The sequence below is a fragment of the Muscardinus avellanarius genome, assembly GCF_963383645.1.
Source record: "Muscardinus avellanarius genome assembly, chromosome: 4".
NCBI lineage: Eukaryota > Metazoa > Chordata > Mammalia > Rodentia > Gliridae > Muscardinus > Muscardinus avellanarius.
The window spans coordinates 3,869,443-3,884,586 of NC_137789.1; the positions used below are offsets into that span (position 1 = coordinate 3,869,443).

Below are 15,144 nucleotides of genomic sequence, written 5' to 3' on the forward strand. Positions count from 1 at the left end.
ATAGCCTGGCTTGTGCCCGGCTCCGGCCCTCAGCCCTGGTCCTGGGTAGCATTCCTGTTTGAACAGTGGCCTTGCTGCTGGTGGTGGGCGAGGCCTTGCTCAGCTCAGGAGACTGGAACCAGGGAAGGGGGTCACATCTTCTGCTTCACGAGGCTGTTTTCCCTTTCTCTGAAAGGTCCCAGTGCTTTGAAGGTGGCGGCAGTGGACTTGGTCCCACCTTCCCGGGAGGACAGCCCCCTGGCCATGGCTCCTCCACCTCCAGATGTGCATGGAGGTGGCCATGTGGCCAGCAGTGCAAGAGCGAGGTCCACGTGCCCAACACTGGCGCCTTGATCCCCCTCAGCTACTCCAGAAGAACTTGGAAATGAAAGGAGCCTGAGACCTGACACGACTGGATTTTCCTTAGGGAAGCGTGGACAGCCGCCGGCGCTGCTGGCCGGCACCTGCGCTCCTGCACCCAGGTGCTGGGGCGGTGGTGGCTTTTCCAGCATCCCGTGTGCCAAGCGTGCTCATTCTGGAAGGGCAAGGGAGTGAGCCGGTGCTCTCGGCCTCCTATAGCAGGGAAACTTCAGATCAGCGCACTCTCTGGCAGCTCAGAAACCAGTGGGAGCAGCCCGCTGACAGGGCTCTGTGTCCTGTCCTGGTCCTGCTTAGAAGAAGTGGCCGCCGGGAAGCGGGTCTCTCCTGCAGTCAGAGGCTCAGGAACTGGCAACTTGGCCCAAGACACACCCAGAGAATTAGAAATAGACCAGGCAGGCCCCAGATCTTCCAGCCTGTCAAAGAATAGTGGAAAATCTACAAGGAGTCCAATAGGTGTTTTAATTTTAGTACAAGCATGTGCAGAATAGCCCGGGAGCCGAGCCGCAAAACCCAACCTTAGAGAAGGAACAAATCTGGAGAAATATGGGTTCATGCCCCCTTCCCTTAGGCTCTGGCGAGTCACACTATGCCTGGAAGCGCCTGGAACCCATGGGGTGGAGGATGACCACCACTGCGGGCACTTCACAGTGGTCCTTCCTGGAGCACTGGCTCTGTGCCATACTCTGGTATTGCCAAGGGAACCGAGTGGAGGCAAACAGCTTTGCCCCAACAGAGAAGACGCAGAGGGGAACGCCTGCCCTGAGAAGAGCTTCGGGAACTGTTGTTGACGAACACAGAACAGGAGTGAAGACGAGACACAAAACAGCCCGCTTTCACCTGCCGTTGTAACCGCTCCAAGTGTCTCCGTGAAAGCTCTCCCATTTGATCTTTGGTGTAACTTCCTGTAATGGCCATCATCATTTCTAACAGCTCTATTGATGCATTATCTATGTGGCATCCGATCCCTCCGAAGAGAGCAGCTCTGATTCCCTGCGGACTCAGAGTTGTGTGGCCAATGCCGCCGTCAGTCTCAGAGTGTTCTGTAACCCCAGAGAGTATCAGGTGGAATTTTTTGAGCACCAATCTGGGGCCAAGGAATTCAAGTAGATTCTCTCAGATCCTCACTAACCCTGCAGTGTGGGATGTCCATCTTGGGGGTAACAAACCCGACCTCTGGGGATATTCAGTTGGCTTCCTGTGGTCCAGGGGCTCAGGCCCTGATCCTTCCTCCATCCAGCTCCCCGTCTCATGAGGCCGGCCCTGGGAGGCATCCCTGGTCCTAGTCCCCCTCAAGGAGTGGGGCACACTTGAACTCCTGCTGGCCTCTCCCTGTTGCTACGCGGGATCTGGGAGTGAAGGCCAGGGACCGGTCTCCTTGCCGGTGGTTCAATGGCCAGGCAGACCAGTCACCTCACTGCCGCAGAGAAACTGCCTCCTTGCACGGCTTGTGCTAAGGGAAATCAATTCAAAACATCCCATCCCCAAACCGGGCATGGTGGTGCACACCAGTAATCCTAGTACTTGGGAGGCTAAGAGAGAAGGATCACAGATTCAAAGACAGCCTCAGCAATGTAGGGAGACTCGTAGCAACCTAGTGAGACTGTGTTTTTAAACAAAAAGTAAAAAGGACTGGAGGTATAAGTTCAGAAGTAGAATACCTCTGGGTTTAATCCCCCAGTACCACACACACACACACACACACACACACACACACACGGATGAATGGCCCATCTGGAGGAAGCCCAGACCTTGCTCTGCCGTCTGCAGCTGGGAGAGGGAGGGCAGCTGGCAGCCAGTGGCTTTGCGGGTGGATCTCATTTTATTAACCACTATTTTCTGTGCTGAGGGAAGGAAGTACTTAAAGGTCCTAAAATAAATGTTCATCTGTAGAAGTGCAAGGTAAGGGCTTGTGCTTCCTTCAGTCACAACAGCCAAGACCGCAGGAGGGGCAGGCTCCCGCTGTCCCCACACTTCTGGGCCAGCTTCTCTGGAGCAGCACTCCCCTCTGGCTAGCAGAAGCATCACTTCCTTTCCCTTGAAAAAAAATAAACCCACGCACACAGTTGATGTATGTGGTTATCGGAGTTGGAGGAATGTCCCAGGGTCTCCCCGCGCCAGCATCATCCTCAGATTTGTCCTCTTATTGGCTGCAGGGAGCAAGGCCTGGGCCCCAGAGATACTGAAGTGGCTGGTACCTGGCCCCTGGCCTCGCTGGTGGGGATGAGTACGTGCAAGGGCAGTGAGGGCCTGGGTGCAGAGGGCAGGCGGGGTCTGGCTGGGCCTTCAGGAGGCCTGGAGTTGCTGCAGGTAGGGAGGGCCAGTGGGCCCTTGAGCCCAGCGCTCCGTGGGCAGGAGGAGAGCGTGCTTGGTCTGCCTCTCGGGTACTCTGGAAACTATAGTGGGGTCCTCTTATGCCTATGAGCCCCATGCACCCCGCTGTGACACAAGGACACAGGAACAGGATTTCTAAGGGCCGAGGAGGCCAGCAGTGTGCAGGGCCAGCCTCAGCATGGGATGGCAGGGGCTCTCTTCCCTGGCCTTGCCCCGGGCGATTCAGAAGCTAGCCCTGCAGTTGCGTAGGCCGCAGCTGCTGCTGGAGCACCTACTGCTTTGGGGGTCTGCACCAGCACCCACAGTCAAGCTCTCTTGATGTTCAAGGAACGGATGGAACTGGAGAACATTATGCTAACTGAGATTAGTCAGTCGCAAAAAATAAGAATTGGATGCTCTCCTTAATATGTGGAAGCTAGGGAGAAAGTGGGTCATAGGAGGAACTCTAGATGACAAAGGAGAAACTAGATGAGAAAATAAGGTGACCTAACCGAGGGATGGAGGGGAGAGGGAAATTCTCTAATGCACGTGATGTGCATTCACAAACATACCAAAGTCAGTCACTAAGCCCAACATGAAGACAGAGGGGAGGGACTGGGGCGGGAACTGGGGAAGGGCTACTTGAGTGATGTGTGCAGGTGTGCCTCCACCATCTTGTACTCCATCAAGTTGTATGAGTACAGTGCACCAATTAAAAAAAAGGGGGTAGGCACCATTTCCAGAGCCCTGCAGTCATGCTTACTGCAGGCTCCAGGCTTCCCCGGCCCGACTTTGAATCTCCTGACTCCTCGTTATCAACTCTGTGGTCATGGGAAAACCACTTCAGCTCCTGCAACGCGCAGCTGTCATCTCCCTTGGGAGGCCATGAAGATGGGGGGTGATGACAGTGCTCGGTGGGTGGCACCAGCGTGGGCCCATGTTGGCCAGGGTGTGGTGGGCACCATCACTCTGGCTTGATGAAGCCCCCCTGAGGCTTGCCCTGCATCCTGTGAGAGAGCTTTCGTGTTTAGAGTACAGACTGTCTTTCCCCTTCTATTAAAATAAACGTGGGACTTATTTTTTACCACAGTTGATCTATGTGGCCTAAGCAGAGAGGGATGCACCCCTGGGCTGCTGTCGCGTGGCCCCCTTGTCCACAAGGGCCCCTCTGGCTTAAGATGGATGGCTGCAAGAGAAACTGGCCCTTCTCACGGGGGTCACTAGCTCTGACGCAGAGCAGAGGCTGGCCGTGTGCACCATCACAGGGGCCGCGAGATGCCCCAGGGGGACTGAGTCCATGGCTACCTGTGACCTCCCAGGGAAAAGGCAGCTCAGCTGCGGGCTCCCTTTGCAGCCCCATTCCCTGATCTGTAGTTAAACGGCAGTGCTCTGGGTGCCCTGCTGAGCTCATCGGCTGCTCAAAGACCATTTTAAAGACCAGCTCTTTTTTTTATAGACTTCAAATATCACAGCACCTTTCTTTAGTGCCAACACTTGACTATTATCGTCAGATTTGGCCATAAAATTAAATATGAAAATTGGCATTCGGTGATAGTATTGATTTTATGTAACTCCGGCTCATCAGAGAGGAACAAAATCCAATCGTGGTGGACAGTCAGGTGGGCGGCAGGAGACGGCCACGTTAAGAATAGTGGGTTTGGGGACTGGAGCTGAATTTGACATTTGAAATTAAGCTCTTCCATGCTCTTGGCGTTTTCCCGCCAACCTTATGTCATTTCCTTCACTTCTTCGCTTTGTCTGCTCAGCTAACACCTGAGGTCCTGGGCGTGGAATCACAGACACTGTGCTGACCGTCTGCATCCAACATCTTTCCTAAGCTGCACAGAATTCTACCAAATAGGGATTATTTATCCCAACAGATGCAACACAGACTATAACACATGCCTGCTGTTAGGAACTTCAAAATCGTGAGAAGCTTGGGCCACTCCAGGAGGAGAATGTCCTGGATGGTTGTGTAGTCAAATGAACAGGAAGAGCTGGAATTTGATGGTGTTTTATGAGACTCACAGAAGGCTGTTTTGAAGGACATTCGTGGGGCCTGGTTCTCTCCTCCATCTGAGATTCATGTCTAGTCCCTTCAGCCAACCTGTAGAAATTGTCTTGAAGTGCCAAGTGCATTCACACCTGTGAGGACCCTCTTCACAGGTGACTGGTTGCTCAGCAAGCAGTCTGCCAGCCTTCCCCAAGGAGACTGGTCTAGCACAGTGAAGGAGCATACGGAAGGCAAGGTGGCCTTGCCAAGCACCAGCCCGCCCCCAGCAGTGCTCCCTGGGCCCACAGATGGCGTGCCAGGGCCGGAACAGTACCAGACAGGAAGCCAGAGACTGAATTCTTGTCCCAGGCCAGCCACTAGGTGATCCACCCTGGCTCACAGCAAGATGTCCTTTTTTCACCAGAAAGAAACAGTCAGCAGCAACAGCTGGACTGGAGAGCTACTATGATGAGCAGATCCCCGGCCAAAGACCCAGCACGGCCACCTCGGGGGAGCTGCCTGAAGGGTCCCACCAGCACCTCGGCACACGGGAGGCAGGTGCGTCTGCTGCTGGCCACGCACACTCTCCTGCCCTCCTCTATATGGTGATTTCCAGTGGTCGCTGATTTACCAGCAGCATCAGCCATGTTTGGGGGCGACTTGGGATGTTCTAGTGGTGGAGGATTATGCGCTGTTTACTAGGATGTGTAGCCCTGCACTGATCAAAGTTCACAGCACATGTGGAGGATGTGGGTACGGGGTCCCGTGGCAGGAGCGGGTGGGTGGGATTCTCTGCGAGGGCTGCATGTGACTGCATGTGGTAAGGACTGGCTTTTGAAGGGTGTCCAGGTTTTGTTTGCTCTTTGCTTTTATGAAAAGTGGCTGGCTATTTGAGGAAGTCGTCAGGATGTCACCCAAGGCGCTAAGCTACTCACTAAGTGTGGACTGACTGCATAGCTCCCCTGGCTGGTGCTGAATAAGGATGTTCCAGTGTTCTCAGCTCTCCCCGTAGGTGCAGGTGCCATGATGGCATTTCCCAGAGATGCTCAGGGCCACCGAGGGCTGTGCCCAAGGTCCAGCCCAGCTCGGGCAGAGCTGGGAGTCCAGCTCGGGTGGTGGCCCTGAAGCTAAGCGCCTCCTCTGCCCTTCTGCTGCCCTGGTACCCACAGTAATGGAGAAAGTACTGCTCTTGATCCCTCAGTCCCTTCCTTTCTATTCCCCGCTCAGTGGCTCTCAACTTCACTCCCCATACACATCCCCCACGCTGCCTGCTGTGACCAGGAAGTTTGCTGTCCGCCGTAGTGACCGGCCTCAAAGACAGATGGCTTTGGTCCTCAGTGAAGTTCCTGCTGCTCCTGCACTGGTTTGGGAGCAGGGTCACTGACTGGGACGGCTGGCCCCTGGCCCCCGTGGCTGGCCTCGGAGCTGTGGGACTCCACACCACAGCATCGACCTGTGTGTAGCAGGTTCCCCTGAGAAAACCTCTTGATGTGTTCCGGCTACGAGGCCCAGAGCTCCCTCCCTTCCTGGTGGGTAGGACGCCAAGGAGTGGATTAGGCTTGGCGGACTGAAGTCCAGGGCCATCTGGGCAGAGATGTGAGCCGCTGAGCAGAGCTGTCCTGTGTCCTGGGGACAGCCCTCAGGCTTGTGGTGAGCCCGCGTAGAGCTGGAATCCGGGCTCCAGGTTTGGAGCTGGGTGGCCCTGGACCAGGTACTCAATTTCTTGATGCCTCAGGCTTGTCACTGAGGGAAAGAGAGTGCTAACTCTGGAGTACTCCCCTGCCTTGCCCATCTCAGGCTGCTGAGGAAGAGAGAGGCCTGTTGGGAAATGGGGACACGGTTGGTGGATCGCATGGGCCAAGGAGGGCAGGCCCTGCGGGCGTGGGTGGGTCTTTGTCATGGGCCAGCTCTGCAAACAGCAGGAGCTTCAGGTACCTGGTCTAAGCAGAGAAGAAGCAAATAAAGTGAAGTCGGGTATGAGAGACCGCCTCTGCATGGTGCCAGCTTGGTGGCCTCAGGCAGGCATGTATGCCCCAAGTGTGAGCTTCCCCAGCCTTTGGTACATGACACAAACACAGCCACTCTGCCGGCTGCAGGTCAATAAGACATATGCGCATACAGCACGCATGGCGCACGCCCCGGCACAAGGTAAGGCCTCTTGCAGGGTATGCTCACGCTTCGTGGGCATACTGGGCTGCTGTTCTGTTAGGGCTGGAGGTGAGGAATGTAATATGATGCTTACACAACTCGCAATTATTTGAAAGAGACCCCTTAGATAATCACACGATCATGCCAGTTTGGTTCAGAGGCCGCAGGGTGGGTGGGGGTTCTGACCCAGGCTGCTGCCTGCTGGGGTGGCCCTCCCTTCTGTGACTACAGAAGACAGCCCAATACTGGCAACCCCAGTAGAAAGGTGAAAATTATTCATTCCTTTTAGGTTAACAGGCAGAGAAAGTAAATTGGCCTTTTTAGTGAAACTCTGGAAATATTCTGACCTTGCCTTTGAAGGGAGCACTAGTCGGCTTCGGTCTACCTTTGTGGTGGAGGAATAAGAGGAGCTTCGTGGGTGAGAAGTTAGAGGCGCTCCTGCTACACCTGTGGCAGCTCGTGGCAGAAGAAAGACGTGGTTGGTAAGCTTCTGAGACAGTGCCAACCCCAGGGGCCACTTAGACCCGCGCATTGAAGTCGCGGTGAGATAGCCTCTGCCTGTCACTAGTAAAGATTAAGAATTGATCATTGCCAGTACCGGCAGGGTGCAGAGACAGAGTGGAACCTCCTCGCACCGCTCCGAGCAGACCTGTGTAAAGTTCCCAGCAGGATCCAGGGCCCAGCGCCCTAGATCCCAGCCTCAGCCATTCCCTACTCTCAGATTAGTAATTCCTCCTCTAGAAGTAGGCCCTGGGAGTCAGTCGTCAGTAGAGACAAAAACATCAAGCACAGAGATACTCATCAGGACTCTTCTGTAATAGGCTTTTTTATTTTAAATGGAAAAGATCTGTGAGGCCAAAGAATAGGGAATTGTTAAGTTAGATTTCTGTGTCACATCTTTGCAGATTGAATTTGAGTGATGTGAATACTGATAGTTCTGTATACTAAGAGAATCAGACACGCCGGGCGCGGGGGCGCGCTGTGATCCCAGCACTCGGAGGCTGAGACAGGAGGATCGTGGTTCACGGACAGCCTCAGCTACTTAGTGAGGCCCTCTGCAACTCAGTGAGACCCTGTTTTAAAATAAAGGAAAAAAAGGGCTGGGGTGTAACTTGGAGGTAGAATGCCCCTGGGTTTCATCCCCAGTACCACAATAAAGAAAAAAGGGAGAATCAAATGCCACAAAATTATGTGTCTGGTGTATTGTGTATGCATAGTGACAGATGTATTATGATTTATACAAATAGAGTGATGTCAGCCACATCAGAATACAGAGACTTCAGAAAGAGCTTCTAGGGTCAAGATATTAACGTGAGAGTGTTAAATTCGGAGTGTTTATTTTCGTGTGTGTGTGTGTGTGTGTGTGTGTGTGTGCGCGTGCGTGTGTGCGTGCGCGTGCTTTTCTCTGTTTTCTGACGTTTTGCAATCAGATACTTAATAGGAAAACCCCGATACGTAATGTTAAGAGGTTTCCTGCTGCAAAGGTGCTGTCCACCGTCGCTCAGGTGCTTCTGGCCTCTGAGAACCCTGCTCTCCACGTCCTGCTCGGGACCAGGCACTGCAGATTTATTGGCGCCATGGCAGCTCTTTCCCACGCTGTCAGGGTCCCCGAGACCACATCTTTGGGCGCAATCCTGCATCTCTCTGCCTGGATATCATTTCTTTTTAGAACAGCCACAAAGACAGTTAGAGAAAGCATGTTTTTGTGAAGATTTTGGCCAGTCTAGCAGTGATTCCAAACACTGACTTTATCCACTGACTGACTTTATCGTCTTCCAGTCAGAGCCAGCGCTTAGGGGGCGCCACAGGGAGAAGCCCCTTTTCTTCCTCACCACTTCTTACATCATGTAACATACCGTTGTCAAGTGCTTCTACGTGCCCAATTCTGTGCCCAGACTCAGGGTTGCGGGTATCAGTAAGCCAGTCCCTACCTACGTGAAAGATGGCTCAGGGTGGGGACAGGCTCCGGGAGAGGGCTGGAACCTTGAGAATGTGGCTGCCCCATGTCCCTGCTGGCCAAGTGCTGGGCTGGGAATTGGGGTACAGCCAGAGGTGGGTACAATGCTAGGCCCCGGGCACATAGTGGGCGGCAAGAGAGAAGTGTTGGCTTTTAATTCACTCCTTCATGGATGGAGCTAACCCTGCCCAGTCACTATGCAGTGTGCCGGGCTCCAGTGGGGGCTGATGGCACTGGTAAACTGCCCACGGGGATCTCTGCCCTCAGGGAGCTCCCGGCAGAGCCGATAGGTGATTAACAGAGCCAGAGGGAAGTCTGTAAGGTCCTGATAAACGCTTTGCCAGAATACACGGGAACTGGGCAAGGGCTAACTGGATGATGTGTGCATGTATGTCTCCACCATCATGCATCCCATTAGGATGTATGAATACAGTGCACCAATGAAAAAAGTTAAAGAACACAGGAACAGAAACCAAAAAATAAAAAATGAGAAAAGCAATACATGGAACAGTGCGGCAGGGAGCAGGGCGAGGCAGTAGAGAGCGCGCACTGTGGTGGGGACCCCCGGCCTGGGCAGCGGCTCTCAGGCTCTAAGTAAGCTCCAGCCTCCGGGATGAGAAGGGCCACGCTCAGGAGAAGAACATTCCGGAGGCCGGGACAGCAAGTCCAAGGCTTAGGCAGGGAGAGCCTGGTGTATTCTAGAAGCCTCAGGTCAGGAGGGCCAGACGAGCCCTGAGAGGGGCTGTGTGTGTGGATGTGCCTGAGCAGGGCCCAAAGGCAGGGCCCAGGAAGCTGCGGAGGGAAGGGGGTGGTGGCAGCTGTGGTCTGGCTACCCCTGTGGTTGGAGGAGGAGGTTGCGTGGTGGTGAGATGGCGGGCTCACAGGATGGAGGGGGGCTTCGGAGGGCTTTGGAGGTCCAGGTCATTGCCAGCCTTCTCTGGGGTTGTCTGTGGAATTTGAGTCATGACCTAGCACTCTCCGGGCAGTGTGTCGGGTCCTCTGTGCTTCGCCAGGTACGGAGCTGAAGTTTCCATCTGGAGCGACCGGCTCTCCTCGGAGGTCTGACTCTCCCAACTGTGTGTGGAGCCAGCTCTGGGGAGGGCCACCCTGGGCACCTGTTCACCCCTGTTTTCTGGAGCGAATGCAGGGTGAATTGCTAACAGTAATGATTTGTCATCTGGCCTCCTGTGGCCATGTGCTGACTCTCTAGCAGCTGGCGGAGAACCCACCCCACGGACTGATCTCTGCTGTTTTCCTTCTTCTCACAGGATGGCAATACAAGTGGACAAGTTCAACTTTGAGAGTATGCCCGAGTCCCCCGGAGACAAGGGGCAGTTTGCGAATCCGAAGCAGCTGGAGGAGGAGAGGCAGGAAGCCCGGGCCCTGGAGATCAACAGCAGGCTGGGCCTCCGCTGGCGGCTCATATCCTTTGTGCGGTGGCTCGAGAGCGGGGCACGCTCTGGCCAGGGGCTCTGACCGTGGACAGGGAACCAGGAGGGCTTTGGCTACGGCGTTTGAACTCCGGGGAGCGCCAAGATGCCATGGCTAGGCGTGGACCAAGGGCTGGCGTTGGCTTCGGGGCTTTCTCCCTTGGAGGGCCTGCTTAGTGAAGTATTGATTCCAAGCGGGGAAGGTCTTCTGGGGCTTGGCGGCATTCTGGGCTTTGGATCGCAGGTTTCTTGCCACTGCTGATACTCATGTTAGAGACAGGTCCTAATGGCCATCTATCAATGCTAGGCCCAAGGAGTCTCACAGACTGACAGCTGAAAACACAGCCACAACTGTCTGGGAACCCGAAATCGGATTGTACAGCTTAGCGAGGCATGAAGACGCCGTTTGGAAAAGACAGTTTTGAGAGGGACTGTGCTGTAAGACGGTTTGATGGAGTCCCCGCACCTGCTGCGGCCTTGCCCTGCCTGACTGGTCGTGGACACTCAGCGGAATGAGTGCGTGCTCTAGAGAGACCCCGGGCTTGCTTGTCCATACCGTAGTCTTAACAGCACCTACAGAAGTGGGCCGGGTATTTTGAGAGCTGCTAACTGGGCTGGGCTGCAGAGACAAGGTCTCAGTGCCATGTTCCTCCTGGTGGGCAGTGGAAGGAGTTGAGAACAGGTCATCCAGCAAGTGTTTCTTTGAATCCAAAGCAGCAGCTACCAGGTAGAGGTGATCAGGGAAGGCTTCCCAGAGGGGTGATGATTGAGTGGGCTGCTGGTGGCTTATCAGAGGATAGGGTGGAAAATGGACACAGGTGCAGAGGCCAAAGAGAGTGGCTTGCTCTGAGAATGTCTCCCAGAAAGGAACAGCTCTGATGACATCACTCGTCCTATCGTGTATGGATTCTCTGGGCTTGGGGATGGTCAAGTCATCGTGGGGAGCCCCTCTGGACTGGACGTCTCCTCCTCCTACACATACTGTAGGTTCTAGGTTTTGAAGTAAGTTCCTTCCTTGGAGCCACTGTGAATGTGGGCCTAGAGATGCTCTCCAGGGAGCTCATTAAAAAATAAGCCTTTTACATGTAGTCGAAGGTTCTGTGAACTAGCCACTAAAGACAGAGCGTGTGGGGCTTGTGGAGTGCACAGGCGTTGATCTGCAGTGTGGAGAGGTTAGCAGGCGGGTGGCAGGGCTTGCTATCTCCAGGGTCCTACCCTGAGCTCAGCACAGGGCCAGTGTGGCCCTCTCTTGCTGGCGTGCTGGGTTCCTCATCTCTGTAGCCCCTCCCATGCCTCTCTGATGGGCAGAGCAGTTACCATGACAACCCTGAGAATGGTGAGCCGTTCTTCCTCTGGCCAGCCAGTTAGTGGTGGGGCCAGGGGCCGGGCCAGGTGGGGTTGCCAATGAAGTGCTCATCCCAGGCCCTGGCCATCAGGAAAGAGGGTTATGCAGACGGTTCACACTGTCAACAGGGGAAGCCAAGGGCCAGGGCTCTCATGGCCCACATCTCTGTAGTCCTGGAGCGAGGAGCGACTTGGTCTTTGGGAGGGGAGGATGGTTGGAGAGGCTTCCTAACCTCTTGCTGTGGCAGCCGCAGTGCCAGGCAGAGGACACCCCTCCCTGGGCCTCAGCATCAGCTTTGCAGGGGGAGCCCTGTGCCTGGCAGGGCAGCCTGGATGGGTGCAGCAGCCCCTGATGAGAAGGCACAGGGAGGGACTCATGCTCACAAATGCGCTCGCTCTGGGCCTCGCATACAAGTGGCAAGCCTGGGAACCTGTGGAATTGTGACCACGGCAGGCTGGCTCGGCGTGTCCCAGAGCTGGGGCACTTAGCATTTGCTTAATTAACATTTTCTGGGTGTTGCGTTGAGTCTTTACAACTCAGATCCCAGAGTGGAGCCATCGTTCTGTTTTACAGATAGGACAGACAGAATGCAATCTCGTTCACAGTACAGAGCGGAGGAGTCTGCACTTAAGCCCTTGGGCGTACCGCTGGACTGTGGTCCTGCCCAATGTCTGCAGCCGTCTCAGGATTGTATCAGTGAAAGAACTCTTATGTTCTAGTATTGAAAGCATGGGAAATGCCTGTGCATTTCTCTTTTTTAATATTTGACTCCTTTAAGAGAGTGACTTACAGACAGACATGGTAATACACACTTGTAATCCTATGAATTGTAATACTTGGGAGGCTGGGACAGGACGATCACAGGTTCAAAGCCAGCCTCAACAAGTTAGCAAGTCCCAATTTGTCTAAAAAAAAAATAAGCTGTGCATGGTAACAAACACCTGTTATCCCAGTACTTGGGAAGCGGAGATAGGAGGATCATAGGTTCGAGACCAGCCTCAGCAATGTAGTGAGACTCTTAGCAGGGAGACCTAGGGAGACTCTGTTTCCAAATAAAAAATAAAATAAAGCTAGAGGTATAGCTTGGAGGTAGAATGTCCCTCAGTCCTGGTATTCAATACCCAGCACCACTACATAAATAAATAAACAAATAAATGAAATAAGGCTGGGGGTGTAGCTCAGAGGTAAAATACTCCTAGGTTCAATCCCCGGTACCAAAGGGTGGCGGGTGGGGGAGGATGCTGACTTCTGACTTGCATGTGGTCTGCCTTTGCTTTATAATTTCTGTAACAAATATTTATTGAACGCCTACCATGTGCCACACACATATCGGTCCCACGAATTTCCTCCTGCAGGCTGATGAGAGACGGAGGACATTCTCTCTGCCTCTTTCTCTCATCTGGCAGTGGCATCTGTGTGGGGTGAATACCAGACTTTCGCTATTGTAAACCCAAATTCAAGCAGATGGAAAGACCAAAGATTGAATTGGCTAATAATTTCATGATGCATTTTAATAATATTTGCTAAATATTTAGACTCCATAAAAATGTTGTGCCTAATGTGACACCCATCCAGTTGTAGGGACTGCTCATACGCAGCGCGGAAGGCTGGGTAGACACGCGCCAGAGGAAACCGGGCTCTCTGCAGCACATGCCTCTCGCCTGCCTGCGTAGGGCCTACCCGAGGGTCTTTCCCCGAGTCTGTCATGATCCTGAGTGCTCCTGAGTGCTCCCCAGTCCTCAGTGCTCACCAGCCCCGCATCGTCTCATCCCCTACCCCAGCATCCCACCTGCTCTGTGGACAAGGTGGGCGAGTTTGTCACAAGAGCCTGGGGCAGAGAGATGGTGCCAGACATGCTGGGGTCACGGCCTGTGAGCTGGCCAGGTGCCCCCAGGCCCTCACAGCGGGCTTCCTCGGGGCCCCGTCCCTGTGGAGACAGGGTGACTTCCTGCGGAGGGAGGGGGTAACCCAGGGCAGTCTGCCCCCCAGTGGATGGTGAGTGACAGGGGTCTAGGCCCACCCAGCGAGCCGGAGCCCCAAGCAGCCCGAAGAGCCTGTCCACCCCAGCTGCTCCCTGCCCACCAGGCCAAGGCCTCATTTCTCTCCTCTTCTTTCTCCTTCTGAAGCAGGGCTGGCGACAGCCCCTGTGTTCCAGGGTGCTGGCAAGGTGGGTATGGACCGCGGTGGCAGAGGGCTTAGCCACAATTGCTCTTGGGGTGCCTACTGGGGGCTCGCACACCTCGTCACTCGCCTCTGCACTGTCTCCCTGTGTCCACACCACAGGAGGCCCTCTGCGCTCTCTGCCATTCTCCCCTTGTTTCACCCCAAGGTGAAAGTTTTCACAAAGGACTCTTAATCCTCCTAAACCCACTTAGCTCCTTCATTACCTGTACCTTTACCAAGCTAACAAGTAATCGGGTCATTTGGAGGGAACCCCCACCCCCACCCCGCAGTTCTTTCTCCATAAGAACTGGCCTGTTTGTAATGTTGGAGCCGTCTCCCCGGGGTGTCAGAGGGTCTCCCCTGGCACAGGCAGCCTCTGGTCCCATCGAGCCAGGCTTATTTGCTATCCACTGATGCTTTCTGGATAAAACATATCCTTACATCCAGCTCCTCAGTCTTCTTTCTTTTAGCTTTTGTCTTACCCTCTAGCAATTGTACCGCAGAATTTTGTTGGACTTGGAGACCCCTACCATGGCCAACTCCTTGTTAATAGCAGATGGTCATCTTCAGTGCGTGATCCCCAAGTGGTCTGCATTTGACCTTGGGGTAGGACTACAGGTGCCACGCTGTTGGGGCCAGTGCAGGGTTGGAAGGCTGGCCTTGCTGCTTTTAGCATCCAGACGTGGAGTTACGTGGCCCGAAGGGCGTCGTGTCCACATCTGGCCAGGGTGGTGACACCTGCTGCCGAGGGTCACTGTTAGGACCGGGTCCAAGCTGCCCTTCTGATCTCCTGCCAGGTGCCAGACAGGATGCTAGCATTTTATTTACACTCCACTCGCAAAACAGGTAGTCTCTACCCCTTTTAAAAGAATAAGGGACTGGGCATGGTGGAAATAGACTCTAGAGGCCTGGGGACCAACAGCGCAGACGGCAGGCGCAGGGCCAAGCTACCCCGCGTGTTCTGAGAAGTGGGAGAACGAGGAGCAGCGCAGCTCTTCTTGAGTGAGAGTCCCCCGTCTTCTCACGTCTTAGAAGAGCTCTTCTCCAGGCAGTGGGCCAAGGACAGCTGGAGTCTCGGGCTGTGCCTGGCCGGGGGGTCTGTGCTTAGCTTCACAGACACCAGCCACCCTGGACAAACTCAGCGGCCCAGATGTTTGCCAGTTTTTATTTGGGGTTTCCCAGCCCTCCGAGGAGTTTAGACACAGTACTTGCTTGATCCCAACCAGAAGCAGTGGCGCACCTGGACACAGGCACACCTGCGCCCTGTCCTCGGCACCATGGCTGCTTTCTTCCCAGCATGAGCAGCTGCCTTCCTCTGCCCACTCCTCCCTTTTCAGGTAGGCAGGGATGAGGCTGCTCCTGAGCACCAGGACCTCCCCGCGAGCTCTCTAATTGGCCTCTCCATTCTTCTCCAAGTCGCTTCCCAATACAGCTCTGT

General features: G+C 54.5%; 1 protein-coding gene across 5 annotated transcripts in view; it reads left to right on the forward strand.

Annotated features, from left to right (window-relative positions):
* Positions 1-15,144, forward strand: part of TRAPPC9 (trafficking protein particle complex subunit 9) — a gene marked incomplete at both ends in the record, with an annotated part of 503,715 nt that overhangs the window by 400,410 nt on the left and 88,161 nt on the right. For all 5 annotated transcript variants that reach the window (XM_080695229.1, XM_080695231.1, XM_080695232.1 and 2 more), the window contains one exon: positions 10,037-10,184. In XM_080695229.1, the coding sequence (XP_080551355.1) occupies positions 10,037-10,184 (148 nt within the window). The remainder of the gene's footprint in view (positions 1-10,036; positions 10,185-15,144) is intronic.